Source organism: Anneissia japonica, unplaced genomic scaffold, assembly GCF_011630105.1.
Source record: "Anneissia japonica isolate Jap-2015-1 unplaced genomic scaffold, ASM1163010v1 scaffold4988_len2956909_cov206, whole genome shotgun sequence".
Classification (NCBI taxonomy): domain Eukaryota; kingdom Metazoa; phylum Echinodermata; class Crinoidea; order Comatulida; family Comatulidae; genus Anneissia; species Anneissia japonica.
The window spans coordinates 1,328,215-1,347,144 of record NW_022696345.1 but is presented as its reverse complement, the minus strand read 5'-3'; the positions used below and the strand labels follow the sequence as shown (position 1 = coordinate 1,347,144).

Sequence of the window (18,930 nt, the reverse complement as noted above, 5' to 3'; positions counted from 1 at the left end):
TATATGCTCTCTTTTCATTGTTGCCGGTATTCTGGTTTCTCCTGAAGGTTTTAGAATGTTTTATTGTTTTGCAAATCATTTTTATATGTATTGTAACGTAAAAGAAAAATGAAAAAAGTGATGAAAAAGCAACTTCTATTGTAACAATGTAACCATATTTATATTATGTCATGTCATGTTTTTGTATTGGACCCAATTGGAAATAAGTTTCTGGTTTCATGTTTTAATGTTCTTTGTTTTTTTGTTTTGTGGGGTTTTTTTCATCTATATTTTACTATTTTAATGTTGAAACCGAATATAATCAATCAATCAATATATCAATTGTAAGGAATATTGATATTAAAAGTGACAGTGGCATGTTTGTGTATGCTAATTAAAGGAAACCTGTACTATGAAAAGATGTAAATGTCGCTTTAATAGAGCAACCGCCCTGAATTTGGCTAGTTATTTAACAGTTGCCACTGTTGTTTGTTCATGCGGTTGGGTATCAGTGACGTTAGTGTTATTTATATGCAAACTTACTCTATTCATGTCTCTTTTGTCGTCAAACATTCATAAATATTTATTAGCCAGGTTCAATATAAAATTTTCATACAGCTTACTCTAAACGAAGTCACTGCCAATGAGCCCAGAAACAACAGAAACACCAACATTTCGGACCTTATAGAGCATTGACTATGACATAGTGGGCCTGACATTACATGAACCTCCCAATATTTTTATCTCCCTGTGGAATGTGTGTGTCTAATACTACTCGTATTGAAAAGTAACTATGGTACTTGTAACTATTAAAACGCAAATAAATCTTGGAGTCAAGTCTTGAATAGAGCTCTTAGCAAAGTAAAACGACTCGTTTGTGCTGGAGTTGAATTCATAATCATTGTTAGGTGTCAAACCGGAGTATTCGGTTGACAAACTAACGATTGGGGCCTAAATGTCTGGAATCACCTCCTTCGCAAGATTTCATCCTCTTTCAAACAAACCAACCTCTTACCGTCAATGCCATTTTATTGTTTGCTACGCTTGTTTACACGCTACTAAGTGTTTTCATAACCTTTTGGGAGAATTCTTTTTGTAATAGTACAGAATCTACAATACCAAATACTGTACTTGTAAGAATCAACATAAGGCTTTACATTGCCAGAAAAAGGTATACAGCCTCCGGGCGGTTTTTAACACCATCTAGTCCGACTGTCGCTTGGCTCGGAAGACGAGAATAATGAGAAAAATATAGACAGTGCATATAACAGCCTTGGCGTCTGAGATTCGTAGTTGGGGACCTGAGAGGACTTTTCAAACATGACGAAAAATTAACTGACAAAAACGGATAAAAATTATTAGGATTGGCTAATGACAAACGGGTAAAGATACGAGATTTTATTGGCGGAGGAGTCTTTCATATGACGTCATTGAAGTAGGTTCAGTTGAAGGGCATGGGAAACGTAGTAAAAAATGAAATCGGCCTATTGGTACCGGTAGTTAAATAAAGGTAAAGGTACGTACTTTGCACTTGAGTAGGGAATCGGGAATGCCTTTTTAAATCAGATACCGTACAAGGTGTGTCATACCATACTATGCGTGACTTACTATTACTATACATTTTTCTTATTTAGCACAAAAATAGGCCTAAAATTATGTTTTTAATATTCTTATTGTACTTGATAAGTTAAATATGATTATTAGATGAGTTGAACCTAGTCCAATATACGCGACTACATCTGTCATCAACTCAATTCAAAAATAAACTGGTAAGTGTGTTTAAATATTCAGGTTTGTAAATTCCATGTTAAAGTCTTAACATATTAGGGCCTATTTAGTTTACCGATAACTTTGAATTATGAAAAATTTCGACTCAATTTTCGTTTTGTTTATTAATGTCTCGCTTGTTATTTTTATGTTTTCTTCAAAAGTGTATCTGTTTCTCAATAGTGTTTTGCTAGTACGGTTATCATATTGCTTTCAATTTGTCTTTTGCCACGAACTTTAAGGCGGCATTCCTTATGAACATACAAACATACAAACATAAATTAAATAAATTTGTAATTATGTTTTCTGAAGTTTGCTGCCGGTGCATTTTTTCGAAAGTTATTAATGGTAATAGCGCCACCATTTATAGTTAACCTCGAACTTTAATATCACCGATCTTTAACAGAGGAATACTGTACTTGGATACGATATTTTTATAGCATAAAATATATATATATATTAAATATAATTATATAATATATGCCTAATTGTTTGTAGCCTCTTTTCTTTTTCATTCACTGCCCGATTCTTGAGTAAGCGCGTCAGCTTCTATCTAGGCCTATTAACAGACCTATTACCTAAGAAGTAAGCCTGTTAGTAGTAAAATACATTCGTTATAATAGCAATACTGTAATTGATATATAAAATTTAATAAATACTGTATTGCCAAATTAAGTATAGCCAAAGAAACTGAGAAACAGCAGCGACGTCCACATTATGTAGAGCCGATGTTCAAAGTAAAACTTTTTCCTGGATAATGTAGTGGGCTATAGATTTCAAAATCCACGCCTATTGGGTTATATATCCTCAAATAGCCTATGGGCGATGTACAAGAGCTTAAAAGCGATTAAAGCGGCTTTCGACCAAATTTGTTTTCAGTTGAATTATATTTAAATAAATTATCCTTTTCTTTGTCGGCAGTAACTTCGCATTGTGATTCAGTGTGACGAAGCACGTGACCTCATTTACATGTATACGCGCTTGCTAATTAAGCGCACGCGAGTACTGTAAATGATAAGTCTCGTGGAAGCGACTTTAAACATCATTTGGTATTAAAATACTGTACGTGATTACTGGTTAATCCATGTAACTTGAGCCTGCTGCAGCGGTTGTTGATCTCGCCTCCAGTATGAATAATAGCCCAATTTCTACTGTAGAGATGATGCGAAGCGTCCCATTTGCGGACGAGTAGCGAGTACGAACCCACTAGGGCGAGACAATCATCATGTCCCACATGCGCGGGATCACAGCTTTCTGGCTTATAAATAAATCCGAACTGTGAGAACAGAGTTCATTGTCATTGAGGGGAGTTGTTACGTCGTTGGGGAAGCTTATAACCACTGTGCTCAATCGTACAAGTTCATTTTGATGTAGCAGTCATTCTTAAGAGCCCGCCAGTCAAATCGAAAACGTCATTCGTCTATCGTCATTTTGAGGGCTATGAGTTTGGAAAAGAGAAATAATTTCGTTGGGACAATAAACTCGTTTTATTAACGATTCACACAGGAGGATTTGATATAAACTTATCGTACGTAAATTCGCACGTGTACTGTATGTGATACAAGTGAACACAAATAGCACGTAGAATCGTAAGCGTATGTTACGTAACAGTACTTTGATTTCATGTGTCCTGTGCGGGTGTATTGAGTGTGTTACGACACTGGGCATCACACTTCTACTTGGTGAATGAGCGTTGTCATTTCTGATTTTCTAGCTTGCGTTGAGACAGCACTAATTAACGTTGTTTCGTATAAATTAACACCAGTCGCGAGTAATGTTGAGGGACGTGTGGACAAGGACATCCTTATACGACTCGGCGAAATGTGAAAAGAATATTTATTTTGGTCTAGAGTAGCTGATATTGAGTGTTTCTCCACGAATATTGAATTGGTTCGTTTAAATAATTCAGGTTTTTTGACCAGTCAGTCTAATGAATTTTCTGTAGGCCTAGGAGTAGCTAATATAATTAAATATTTCAAACCGATATAGCGTTGTTTCTTGAGCTCCAGGAATTTATTTCTTGGACCATTACCAGGATTATATAATTATCGTGCTGTAGCATCTTAGGAATTTTTTGTGATTAAACTCGCTGGCGGCATGAGGTTTTACTTATCTATTTGCATCGTCTGCATTCTGTCATATTGCTATGGCAACCCAACGGATTACTTGAAGGAAAATGGTTACCCAGAAGATGGTGGTGACGGGGAGGACTACGGCAGCTACACGTCCGTGGTAAGAATGTATATTTTTTTAATTTATTAGGTTAATAGGCCTTCCATAATCCAAGCCTAGGTCCTACTCTACCGCAATAATCCCGATTTTTAATTGGCATCTTTTTATTTTAATAAAAATATATTATTGGCCTTGCTAGGCCAACTTTTGATTAAATCAAGTAAGCTTTCAGCAGACGAATATTTAAATGAAATTGCTAATGAAGGCCTAAAAATTAAAAGTTAAGGCTTGAATGTTCCTAAATGCAAATTAAAATGAAAAAAAAATCTTATTCGTCTGTCTTTATTATTAGTATACGGTAAAAATCTTAAATAAGAGAGTCGGACTGTACGGTAGAGTAGAGCTTATTGGAAACTTTTCATTAATTTTTATTTGAATAGGGCTTTGAGACGGAAATGGGATGGGATTATTAACCACTAGCAAAGTAATAGCTGTACGTCTCGTTAATTGCTGTTAATGGTTAGTTTCACATGGTCTCTACATACCAAATAGATAGGCGCAGTGGTGCCACCAGGGGGAAACCCTCTCCCCTGTCGATTCCCACCCACCGCCGATCAGGGGTCCTATGCCATTACGATATCGTCGGACTAAAAATATTGTTTCCTGTCCAAATAATGTTATTTTGATTGAAAATCCTTAATTTTTTGTCTACAATTTTGGGCCATAGGCCTATCAGGAATTTGTTATACTGGCCATACTAAGCCATAAAAATCTCCCCTTGAATCCTACGTGGAATTTTTATTCCTTTACCCTGACCGAGGCTCTATTAATTTGGCCCCTCGGTTCGGACCCCAAAACCCCTGTCAGATAATTTCTGGAGCCACCATTGGTTGTGCGTCTCGTTGGCCAAATGATGATGATGTGGAGGATTGTAGGGTTGGGCAGGGAGTTGTTCTTTGCAATTTCCTGTGTGGGTAACGTGGAATATCGAGCTGCATAATTTACTACACATTTAAATGATGACTTCACAATAAATATTGGAGCCAGAGACGTCACTTATTATAATATAACTAAGGACTAGAAAATGAATTATGAGTATAGAACTAATAATAATAAAAATAGGTCTAGACGAGTTAATACTTTAAAGACCAACAACTAATGTTATTTACTCAAGTACGATTAAAAATTCGATATGCCTGACATTGGCACGTTGGTCTAATCATACAGCAAAGTTTCTTTGCTCTATGGTCTAATCTTGTGGGTGCCCGGTGACACCGAGTACCATGGGTTCGAGTTATCTGCATAATCGGTATCGATCGAGCAACATCCTGATTTCTTATATATAAATGAATGATTAATTAGCTTGACTGCTTCACTGCGTCCATCTGTGCCTTTTTTCTGCTCTTGGCCACCTGCCATTCGCTTTTCTGTAGGCCTATAGGGATTGACGCCTTAGCTGTACTTGTTCACGCTCTCAACTAAGCCCATCTATTCATCGGCAAACAAAGCACAGATAAGAGAATAATTAGGCTGTTGTAAAACACTGCCTCCCATATACCTGAGAGGCAACGTCTTCACGTAATACTATTAGCACCACTGCCGCGAAGAATGACACTTTCCCGGTGATTCAACGAATAATGTTGACATTTCAAATAAAGGAAGACGAAAAGGAGATTCGTTACTATACAATAAAATTTCGATTCTAATTAGTACTATCCACTGTGAGATCTTAAACCCTGATTGGTTTTGAAGTATGAAGTTATTTTAAGGCTAAATACCTTCTTAAACATTCTCGTCCGAACAAACTTTTTTTTCTTCCAAATTGAACATCATACATGTAACATGGTCGTTGACCTATACTTGCTATTGCTCATGAGGGTGTTTTAATTTCGATGCAGGGTGTCCATGATTTAGTTGGCGTGTAAACGGGCCCCGAAAGTAGAGACCTGACTGAAAGAGGGACACTAATGATGATATTGATTCCCTGTACGGGGTGGGGTGGGTTGGGGATACGGGGTGGGGTGGGAGAAAGACTGTGTTAAATTCAAAACACCGTTCTTACAGTGTAGCTTATATAGGCCTGTAATTAAGTGAAAGAAATGCAATTACATTATTTGGGCTATATTAACACAAACCCGAAAATAGGGTCAATGCTCCCGACCCATTAGGATTGATGGACGGAAGATAATCCCCGGTTTTACATTGTGTATTGGAATAATGCGTGAAATACAACACTATATTAATACGTAATCTTTCCTACATAGCAAATGTATTACTACACTTTTTTTTTTTATAAGAACCAGTAAAATTTTGCCCAGGCTCAGTGTTCTAATTTTTTGACAGATTTCAGGCTCAAAATGTTCTTATTTTGTTCTTATTTTACACACTTTTCAAACATAGAAAATTATGATTGTACAGCAGTATACACTGTACTGGGAGGTGAAAGCAGCCCCGCAAAAAATGGCCCCTGAATGAAAGGCCCATAAAAAATGGCCCGGTTCAAAAATGGCCCCAAATGGGAGGTAGGTACACCTAAACTGTACTGTATTATAGAGGGTATTGCATAGTCACACCTACTGCACATAAGGTACAGATATTATTTTTTGGTTTTTCTAGTTTGACATTCTACCTCAGCCTCAATTTGTTCTTATTTTGTTCTTAATTTTTAAGCAATTTCAGCCTCAGTGTTCTTATAAAATGTGTTCTTATATAATAAAAAAAAATGTATATACAGTAAAAGTAGACATCCGGTGGTTCAGACGACTGACAATTTAATGTGCGACGTTAAACTACACCCCCTTTAAGGTTACGTGTTCTGGTATAAAATTTGTTGACGCTTGGAGCTATGATTGACGCGGTTTATTTAATCGAAATATAACAAATACATTGAAATCTATGATACTAACCAGAAGTTCCGCACGCCCCTTTCTTTACTATACGGTGGATAGAATGGAATGATATGACAAGGCCTCAGATATATAGGCCCTATTGTCTGTTGGGTTTGCCTATCTGCTGTCGAGCCCTTGATGTGATTAGCGCTACCGATATTGGGTGGTTTCGACTAGGAAAAACCGACTTTGATTCATTTGGCGCCTAGACATCGTCTTGAAATTATAAATTGCATGAGTTTTATTAGTAGCCAAAAAAAAAAAACTGTTTCAGTCTACAGATGCTTCGATTGGCTCAACTGAGTAAAAGTCACTCTTTACAATTTTTAAAATTCTTACAACAAAAAATTTATTTTAAACGAAGTAAAATGTCAGAATAGCCTGCTCTACATTTTGAAATTCTAAACGCCTGGTTTCCAAATTTGTTAAATAAATTCTCCATCGGTGGTTAATTATCAATTTCAGGATTAAAGATCATGCCAGCCGGTTTTTATATTTCAACTAAAAAAACCGCAGTCTGAAATTACGACAGGACCAACGCGTGCTGCCAACGCGCCCACAGATGCCAGGCGGCAACACGACTTGAAGATCGCTATCAAATGTGCCGCAGCCGATACGATCTCATGCCTCGTAATCGCCAATTACTTCCAAGAATTCCGCAGGCTTATGCTTTCAGTACATTTTCTAAATGTTTTTGTTGTCATTTTAACTGCTATCACCCCTTTTCTACAATTTCTATTGGTATTTTTTTATATTCTTCTATAAGTCTGTTCATTATCGCTCTCCATACTGTTAACTCGTTATCTTTTTTGTATTCTCCAACTCTACTTCTACCAGTTTAACGTAGGTAACGAGAATTCCAAGGGACTGGCAGGGCATCCGGCTTGTTTTCCATTTACAATTTTTTAATTAAAAAAGAACATGAAAAAATGAAAGAAAATTAGCCCTACATTGAAATTTAAGTCTGATGATAGTACTATACTCTACTACAGTAACACACTACTACTATCTTTAGGCCTACTAACTACACTGTTATAGGCCTAGACCTTATGATTAATACACCCATGGAGGTTATTTTTTTCCTCCATGATACATCTTAATGCATGACACATTCTGATATCAATCGAGTACAAGCGCATGCGTCAAAAAAGATTTCCCGATGGCCGTGACCGTTTGTAGAATAACATATTGAAAAATATCACTTTTGATTAAGAACAAATTAAACATATACCACTTGGAAATTAAACAGTTATCGGTATGTGGTCAGTAATACGTCAGACGCCTACCACGCGCACGCATCTCGCACTAGGGAACCAGTCATTACTTAGTAGCACTGTTATGGTTATAACTTTAGCTACTCATGTCAGGTATACAAACTTTGACTACCGTGTTTCGTTGATGAAGCTCCCGGGGAGTTAGTTACTAACTTAAATTGTTTGCGATGTGTTACTGTGTTCTTTTGGAATCACATTACAGTACTACTTATCTTTGAATAACAAATGTACTGCGGAGAAACGCATTAGGATGTAGCCTACTCCCAGTAGTGTGTTGAAAAGTCCACATTTGCGTCTGTTACAGAACTCCACAATAGGGAAGTATAACTTATGGCTAGGCCTATAATGTTATATTAATACTTTTACAAGTTTACTTTATAAATTTAAAGCCCGTGGGACAATTCGCCTTTCTGTGTTTTTTTAATAACCGAGCTCCGTTCTTAATTTTTTCGTAATCACTTGTGATAACGTAAAATTTAAGGCTAAAGCTTTGTTTTACATTTAGTTTAGACGTTTTGCGTTTGCAACAACACATCAAAAAGAACCTCTCCACTTAGCCCTGACCCATGGATATTGCCAAAAGTAGTGTAAACGGACGTGTTTGTGGGACATACGCGTATCCATGGTCATTAGATAATACATTTTGTTAAGTTCGATTGCCCTATATAGTGTGAACCAAGCTACGCGCGCGTATAGACCAATACGGTATGACTATAACTCGTAATCACTTTCGAACATGTAGACTGCGGATTTTTATGCAGTCATTAAATCTTATCACTGGTTTAGAGTCTATCAGCCACGCAAGGTTACTTGGTATTAAACAGTCTTTATTTTTTGCCCGTCAACATAAAATCCACGTAAAGAAATGCTCCTCAGATTTTAAAAGGCCTAAGCTTTATTGTATTACACTCACCTAGTTTAATAATTTGTCGCGAAAGCTCATCAAACCCGTGAAATAGGCCTATGCCTAATTAAGATCCACTCAGGGTTTTATCCGATTTTCAATTAAGGGAATCCGAATTTTAATTCGGGTAAAACCAAGAAGAAAAGTCTGGTTCAATAGGCCATGCAGAAAATTCATAACTTTAGCACGAACCATTTCATTATTTCGTCAACCCCATCCAACAATATAAAAAACAAAATAAAATAACTTGGTAGTTTTTCACTTTACTCCATATCATACATTAGGTAGCAGTGGCGTATCTAGAAGACTTTAAATGGGGGAGCTGACGGGGAGAAGCAATGGAGTGGGGGTTCGATGATTAATTATTGAGGACACGAATTTTTGGCTTCGGACATTTTCAAGGGGGAAGCGCGTGCTCCCCCTGGCATCCCACTAAACAACTTGTTTTTTTTTTGTTTTTTTTTTATTTAAAAAAATAAAAACGTAGGTTGGTACCTGATTTTCTTAAGTCCCATATAACTCATGTGGTCCGATTCCACATCTAAATAAATGGGTCGCAGTGAAAGTACTATGTAGGTGTGACATGTTTGTCCATTTTGAACTGGTGTGCGTTACCTGGTGACCGTCACCTGGCGCGTTCACATGGTCAGTGTACGTCCAATATTAATATTGCGGTCACGATTTAATCGCAAAGGTATAGGCCTATAGTTTAAAACAGCACACTCTAGGGACATTGATATTGATACTATGTACCTTTAACTAGTTACTGCACATTGTAACGGAAATTGCAAACTGTTATATTCTGGAAATGGTCAGCGTGTTTTCTTGGTACACGTCTGTACTGCCCCCGCGGATTACAATCATGACATTAAACAGAACCTATGGCTAAACACACCGGTGTTTATTGTATATCATATTATCCTTCTACTTAGAGTATACAACTTTGCTTGTATGTTGATTGAGTGTACATCTCCTGTCTGAATGATTGACAGTTGCTGTGTAATTGATGACATTTTCAGTCATGAGATTGCGTAAAGGACTTGTTGATTATGATGGGTGTTAGCCGCTGCCCGCGTGCGCAATATATAGTTCCGTGGTCGAACTCACATCACCCGCACGGTTGCGTTTGAAGTCTGTGAATATCGCTCGACATTAAACTCGATTTCAGAACCAGGTAACACATTCAAATCACGAACCACTCTTTAGAAAAATAGAACCCCAAAAGGATTTATTTTTCAATTTTTCAATCCTAACTGTTCCCGGCACAGAACGCATCGATACCATATATCTCATTGTTGACCCGGTGAATACCATCGTGTATCCTCCGCTTAACGGACTGTTAAGCGGAGGATATACATATATATATATATTTAATAGCGACAGATAAAATAATGCCAATAACGGTTTAGCCAAGCTTTATAGTTTTATATCATGTTGTGCGTACGCCCGGAAGTTATTTTCAAGTGTAGGAAATACCTCGTTCAGTGAAACATTAAGCTGTAAAAGTACAGAAAACGTCATTTGAGGGTGTGATCATATTGCGCACAATAGGCTATAAAGGGTCTCGACAAGGGCAATCGAAACAACTCGAATAGCTTCCTATCCGCGTTTTATGTGGTCATTGCCTTTGATTGATTTGGCATTTCAGTGACGTCATTTAAAATATTGAATCTGAGAATAATCCTATTGCAAGTTAATAAACCATATCCTAACACATGACGTCATTTAAGGTATATTTCGACACCGTATTAAGTACTGTACCATGAAGTGTTATTGTGAAGATTTGAACACGGAACACTGAGATTCTAAGTAATGTTATCAATGGCTTCACTGAAAATTCGCTGCAAAGAAACAATTCAAAATTGTAGAACTGTTGCTCTTCAGAAGCTGGCATCGTTTCAAACTTTAGATGCCGTCAACATTCATCAACGATTCGCCTGCCGTACGCAGGCCACCATAAGAAGCGTTGAGGCATTCGCGCGTACAGAGTTAGCACAGCGTGTGACCCTAAAAGTCCGTCAGTCAGACTCCTTAGGGCATGACTATTCAGTTTCCTATCTAATACAATAGGTTGTCACAATGACTTGCATCGAATTTGATTTTCATTGTCGTTTGAAGAGAAGACTACTGTAACGTCTGAAAATGTAAATTTGTGGATAATTATATCATGGCTTCTTCAGTTGATTTATTCTTGGACGTTAAAGGACCCTGGGATTGAACGGCAACCACTACACCTTTACTAATTTTCCAAAATATTTTAATGTAGCCATTTTGGTTAATACGCATTAAATAAGTAGATAAATTATGGTGGTTTGCATCACCAGTCAATGTTTTACATTATTTATTTATTATTTATGATGGTCCTTGTGCATATAGAGAACGTAACGCTACACAACACAAACTTGTTAATGTCGGGCCCACAGTCTAAATGTCACACAACTTGTTTAGGCGTTGAACTGTACACAACGTAACGCATGTCCAACACTTTATAAACCGAGTACTCAGTACAGGGTAGCTGTAGGCTATGTATGACCTACCGGCGCGGTACTCTTGTGATGTGTTAATTAGACAGGACTCGCATCAAACTAATTGCCACGGAACCTTGATTTTGTCTTTTCATGTAGTGAGGCCTCGGTTCATTTACTACGTTACGACGAAGACGAGACATACGCGATGCGGGTGGGAGTTACGATATCAACAAGAAGAGGCCTACCCTGCTTTAATATATTGATGGAAAAAAACCCATTTATTTTACAAACAAATGTTCTGGACGCATAGACCTAGTCGTATTTCCCGTATAGTTTACTACGGTACCGGTAATCCACAAAAGCGCTAACCACACGTCAGGCATAGACCTGGGTATATTATATCATGATGCATTAGAACAGACGCCTCTTTTATCATTCAACGCACACTTGATGGGATTTAAAGAGACAAGTCGTCGATTGATTTCTCATCGAAAAACATCGGAACGAAAACATATGCATGTAAAAATGAACTTGCATGTACTTCGCCATAATTTTACTTCCTGTTGACAAACAACGCGTTAACACGCTTTGCATGCATGACGCAATGTGCAAGAATAACTTTATTCGCATCAATGCATTGTGTACCGTACGCGGTACTGCGTGAACGAGCGCCTGGTATATAAACGCATTCGCGCGCACCGCATTCACACGACGAATAGCAGGACATATTATCTTATCTGATACTTCTTCAGACTTAAGCTAATCTCGTTTATGAAAAATTAAATAGAGAAGAACAATGTCGTCTACAAAGCTCTACCGTGTAGTAGCCATAGTAACGACAAACAATACGTTTTACGACATCCATCTAGAACATACTGGTACCGTACTTACAATTGTACAGTGAAAATATGTGTATTAATTTGAGCAAACTTTATTCTCTTTGTCGTCGTGTCAGCTGGTATTCTGCAAACTCCGAGATTTTGAAAGAATAGAAAATTAGAGTTGATACCGTATCTTTGCGTGTAATTATAACTGTTCGGCTGCAAAACCTCATTTGGTCATCATAAAATAGCGATAAATGAAAATATCTTGATAACAATTTCATTTAGGCCACTAAACATGATGAATAGCGAAGAAAAGGTACCGTATGTGGACTTCGGCCTATTTAATAATTTAGCTATTCATAATGTGAGTCGTGTTTTTGTGTGTTCTGCGCTTCTCTGAGATAGGCCTATTTGAAATTGACGACTAAGCACCTTGATTCCAGTACGGTACATTGAAATCATTTTGTTTATGGATGATAGGCCTGGGTCTCTATAATTGTCTTAATAAGGTTAAGGCAATATGAAGCTGTTTAAAATATGCCTATGTATTTTATGTTGTGCGAAATAATTGCATTTTTAAACAAGTGCGCTTGTGTGTACGTTTATATAGACATGCACTGTTTTACGATTGAATTAAAAAGAGAACAGTGTCACCATGGACAATAAAAGTTGTCTTATCTGTTATTATCTATATTTTACGGTAGTGGTCGTAAACATAACGCTCTATTGCTGCTCTACAGTTAGTCTAGTTACGGTGTTGGTGTGAACCGAAATTTATAGAACTAGGCCTACTTATTTATTCATTAGTCGTTAGTTCCATACGTATGTGTTATCTTGGCAATTGAGTAGCAATGGGAATGCCTTTTTTGCCAACATAAGTTAGGCGTAATTTAATAACATTATGTAGGCCTCATATTAAGTGCGGATAGGTCGAGCCCAGGGAGCGAACATAACCTTTACATTGAAGAATGATTCGCAAGCGATCTTAAACCGGCCACTCACTGCGACCGACGGTAGTCGGCGCGCCGACGCAATTACAACGCCACGACGGCCGCACAACGGATCATGACGATCCGTTCAGACACTCGCCGACAATCAGCAGACGGTGGCGTCGTGTCGTCAAGCTCTCAAAGGGGACGGGGTTATATTTGTCGGCCGACGGTCGTACGACGCAGTTAGTTCCCGGCTTTACTGTTTAGGAAATAGGGCCGAGGTCGTAGCGAGCTTCATATGTTGTATTCCATTGCAATCTTCAAATTAGTAGCCCAACTGATCTATGCTCTTGCCTATGTACTTCGTGGCTGGTTGTAAACTACATTGTTTATTGTAGTAATTAAGTTAAAATTCAACATTTCATTTTAACAAGAACCGGCACACAAGCGCCCTCAGGCGGATTTTTGAAACGGTTCGCGTTCCATAAATTGTATTGTAATTCGCCGAGTATATACGGAGGTACATTACATATTAATATTTGCGAATTGACCGGCTGTTTATAGTATATTCAGCATGTGATTTTAGTGGTTAGGTCAAGAAGTCAAAACATAAGTGACTTCCGATTCAATTATAGAAATAAGTGCTGAGATAACACGATATGATATGAGATGGTAAGGTAATAAGCATACCAATGGCGTTAACACAGGTGTGTGTTGTGAAGAAACACCTAAGACACTCACTTGTACAGACCTATATAAATATAAAATCTATAAAAACTCTTTTTAAAAGTCGATAAAGCATGCGCGCAACAGGAATGTTACCGTATTGGTTTCTTGTAGTGCGTTTATAGCTTGGTCATTAAAGCGCTTCCGGAACGTCAGCTCCAATTGACTTCTTGATTTGTTTGTTCATACATGTTCTCCACGCCCAATCTGCCTCCAGAAAATTTGGCAATTTGAAACGCTTATTTCTGCTTACAATACAAAGTCATCACCTCCAGGTTTTCCCTTTCATAGAGGTCCATAGACAAAGATAATAATAATTTGATCAACAATGTTTCCGTCCGTAAACGACAGTTCGTTGAAAAGTATCAATTGCGAATGAAATTTTGCAATCTAATTTTGTACACCTGTCACCTAGGCCCTATTTATTACTGAATGGAATATATTTTCAGTGGTTTTATTCGTAGGCAGTGGGCGTACTCAAAGAAACAGTGTTATTGTTAATCGGAATGTATTTTTACTTTATTTTCATTATGGCAGTTGATAATATCAGTTCATTATAAGCAAATTGTCGTCCATTCAACGCCGATTTATTAACAATACCTAATAGTTCGAAGTTAAATAACTTTATTTAAAAACATTTATTGTTCAGTGGCCAGGTCTGCCTCTTCATTTCGGTAGTGTAAATAGTCTGACAAATTTTGCCAACTGAGCACCAGTGTCAAATATTTATTTATACTCAATTATATTTGTTGGCCTATAGTCGAATTAGTATTTTTTGGTAGCCCCTATCGTAAATCGATGAATTTCCACTTTCGTGTTTGCAGTACTATAAAATACAGTACGGTACTGTATTTTACCAATGGTGTTTAACTTTACCTAATTTTCGGTGAGAATTGTCCATTCTTTTTACCAGTAGTACCAAACAGGCAGGGGTGGCGCCAGGATTTGCCTGACGGGGGTGGGGGGGGGCGAGGTCCCTGACAGGGAGACGATGCCCCGACGAGAGGTCAGATTTCCCCGACGAAAGCAAAGTGGGCGTGGTCGAGCTTCGATTAAAAGTTTTCGAAAGTAGTCCGGGGGGAGGGGGAGCGCCCCGAAAATTTTGACAATTTGGGGGTTTCAAAGGCTTATTTAATCGATTTTAGAGTTACTAATATGTAGAAAATACATATAATTTTTTTTTTCTCCCCGACGAATTGTGCTTTTTCTCCCCCAAAGGTGGGTGGGGGGAGGGCAGCCCTCCCCGACAGGGGGGCCGCCCCCTCCCTTTCCCCACCCGCTGGCGCCATCCCTGCAAACAGGCCCAGTGTACCCTGACTCCGTGTAGGCTTTTCGAGAGGATGAGGGGATCAGGCATTCCACGGCCTGTGATTTATTGGAAACTAGTAAAATGAGCGGTAAATCACACACTAGCCCTCGTTACCGAGTGTGAATTACACAACTGGAAACAATTAAATACACATTTTACTAATGAAGTCAATACGAATTAGAACGTGAATTACTTGGTAAAAGTATGTCAATCATGACGTCACATTGCAGATAAATCCTTCACCCGTGATACTGTGATGGTCCAGAAATGGAGTAAGCTGAAACTCTCACAAATATCGAGTTTTCATATCCTGATGAAACAATTCATCCTGTTTTTAATTTTTGTTAATTGTGACAAACGTAAAGTAAGTTTTTGGCCCAAATGGGACTACTTTATAGCCTGTCTCTTATACACATCTAGATGTGTATAAGAGACAGCAATTTACAGTTTAACGTTGAAGTGTTAATTGGCCCACGAAATGATTTCATATGGGTAGTGTAGCCTGTTATCACCCACTTTAGGCACTACCCTTGGGGTTAAAATTTCGTCACGAAAGATCATGCGATAGCGAAGCACGAGCTCTTTGGCCTAAAATGAGTAAAACTGTATCATTTTGAATGATTTGGAGACATCCAGTCTTTTTTCCAGTCTCATTATACCTTGGGCTACTAAGAATAATTAAGAGTTCGTTGATGATAGTTGATTGCTGCAGGGAGGAGGGGCAAAAAAGGAAGTATATTTCAACAGTTCCCTCATTATTGGGCCTATGTATCTTGTGTGTTTTAAGTGTTTCTAAAAGATTTTTATTTGAAAATGAAGAGGGCTCTGCTGTCACCAGGCCCACTCGCTCGTAACTGTTAGTCTGGAATGAGCACGTGTGCAAACAATTGGACATTATACGCCCATGTGTGATTTTGTTGATGTATAGGCCTTCTACTGATTATGTCCACAACAGACACGTAAAAAAGGGGTTTCTCTCACGATAACACCATGGTTGATTTTAAACCTCTTTATTATACCCTTCCCAAAAAATCTATGGCACCTCTAGACGAAAGTGGCACTCTCAAACTTTAAGTTGAATGCAATTTTCTTTTCTTATTTTTCACATTTTTTCATTAATTTTGAAAATATTTAGTGGTCTCGGACCGTATCGGCTTCCCTCTTCTATTACTATAAAGTTCAAATCGGGGCTTATCCTTGAACGCGGGGCATGACATCACTTTTAAAATCTGTCGAGGAGTTTGTTTTAGGAATAATCGGTGACTACATCAGTGAAATCCCCTTAACCATGGAGCTATATGCACGACCGTATACGGGCGACAAGCCTAGGGTAGCCCAACTTTGAAAAATGCCGACGCCAATTCCAAGTCTCAAAACGCGTCCGTGACTTCTATCCTATAAGTCAACTTTGTTTAACTTTTTTATTCCTCATGCAAGTTCTATCGGTGATACTTTCTACTTTTGTGTTCGTTTGCGTGTTTTTGTCGTGTATTTGCTTATCGTACAATAATAGACCGGCCGTCGAGGGACTGCGGATTGGAGCACATTGGCGCCGAAATTATTGCATCCGCGTAGGAATATCAACATTGTTGCTAGGCGACTTATTAAATGTTTTATTACACGGTAGCAGCTTTGAAAACTATTCAGAAATTCTGATGATTGAGATTGTGTGTAATTCATTGATGTCCTGTATAGTTTGGGCCAATCCGGCGCCGGTTGATGTAGGTCCTTGATGTGAAGTGAACATTCTATGAAAAAAAAACAATACGACTACCGATTCTACTTAGGTCCATTGATGATAAGGCTTAGAAATCCGAAGATTTGTGACATTCAATGGTTCATAAACTTTTTACTGTATTCCCAGTTGATCTAAGGCCTAAAGTTGCGTTCGTAGTTGTATGTAATCGATCCGAATGATAGAATATAGGCTAGACACTCACGCCGGGAAATCACCAGTCAACCTAACTTAGCGTTTATTGCATGTAAGCTGTGGAATGATTCTCATTTTCTTATCTTATGTCATATGTGTGCATATTTACGTTGTCTTTTGCACTCAAGATTTTTCACACCTTCTTTCGTCCAACGTGACCCGACGTTGACAAACAAGGCCTGTCCGTGTTGAAATCTTCATTTAGTTATATTGGTATAGCATCCCTTCCTCGATGAGGTATATCATCACAGGACGAAGACGCTACCATGTAACCACCTTTAGGTCAATTAAAAACATAATGTGCGCTAAGTTTGCGTTGAATGGATAAGTTATCTATCCTGTGATTGGCTGTGCGCACAGTACGCGCGCGCTGGCTGACAGAGACTACTAATTGTGAAGTGTGTAACGAGTAAAAATCGCTTTAAGTATGAATAAAACCATCATCTTAACATATTTCTTGGGGAAATAACGGTGACATTTGTTAGGCTAGTTCCTCCAGAAAAAGAAAACACAGGCGCGGCCTAAAGCTAACAATAAAGTAACTTTCACCAGGTCACCACGATATTGCGCAACAAGCCTACGCTTTTACAATAAACAAGATAAAAATGATAAATTGAAAACCCTTTAAAGAATTAACTGTGCACGTGGATAACAACCGCGAAGGCACGCGTTACTTACCGTATCAAACCAGTTGACCCGGATTTAACTAATTACCTACTTAACGATTAGACACACTTATTACCGGATTATTAAGCAACAACCTTGCTTAAAAATATTTACTAACATAAATGTTGATAAGTCATCAAAAGCAGACTCTCGTAAATCAGTTCATTAAAAAAAGGTTCTGCTATTAAATATAAATATGACAATTACAAACCGATGTGTCCATAAAAGAGCTACTGTATATTTTTGGCCGGTTAACTGCTGCATTAGGAATACTTTAGGCGATTATTAGTTCATAATCAAGTAGGCCTACGTTTAGGGCGACTTTGCAAAATCTTGATGACATTTCTATAGACTACACTATCCGGAGAAGGCCTTTGGTGTACGAGAAAATACACTATTTATTTCATTGGAGGTATACAAAGATACCAGCGTGTGTATATGCTACGCGCTACCTACTCCAACAATCACACAAATGATAGCTCAGTGTGTATTAGTTTTATGCATAGGAGATAAGTGCGGGTTCACCAACGATTTACTAGGCAAACATAAAACTGGACGTGTGTTCAGTGACGTCAAGACTTGTATGGAAGCTACGCGCAAAACTGTCACTTAAAACACCATGCAAGGCCAATGAAAAGTGGAAAAAACTTCAAATTGTTGCCTGCTTTTGTGTAAATGTTACCTGAAGAGGAATCTTCACTGGATAATTACTACATTCAACAATTAAAGTGCGGTGTTGTTTCCATGACGATGGTGATTAATTCTAGGTCATTTTATACCCATCATCGGCAGAACAATCGACCAAGGGCATTATATACATGAGTACCGTTCCAAAAGGATAACTACAAACCAATTAACCATCTTGTCAGCCGGCCACGTCTTTAGATTCAAGATTCAGTTTATTTTCACTTGCGAAATTATATCGTGAAAGTAACATCTTAAAAAGGTGGAACCCGAATAGAACAAAACTTAAAATGAATAACATAAAATAGTGTTAATAAGATTAATATATACTGTCTCTTATACACATCTAGATGTGTATAAGAGACAGGCTGACAACAGTAGTACTATACGATGGAGGTCCAACATTT

General features: G+C 38.0%; 1 protein-coding gene across 2 annotated transcripts in view; it reads left to right on the top strand.

Moving 5' to 3' along the window:
- Window positions 1–2,942: 2,942 nt before the first annotated feature.
- The window catches only part of LOC117101828 (adipolin-like), a 28,614-nt gene continuing 12,626 nt past the window's right edge, over window positions 2,943–18,930 (top strand). The window contains exon 1 of one of the 2 annotated variants that reach the window (XM_033241929.1): window positions 2,943–3,978. In XM_033241929.1, coding sequence (XP_033097820.1) covers window positions 3,844–3,978 — 135 coding nt within the window. In that variant the 5' untranslated portion in view covers window positions 2,943–3,843. The remainder of the gene's footprint in view (window positions 3,979–18,930) is intronic. The other variant, XM_033241928.1, reaches the window with a different exon arrangement.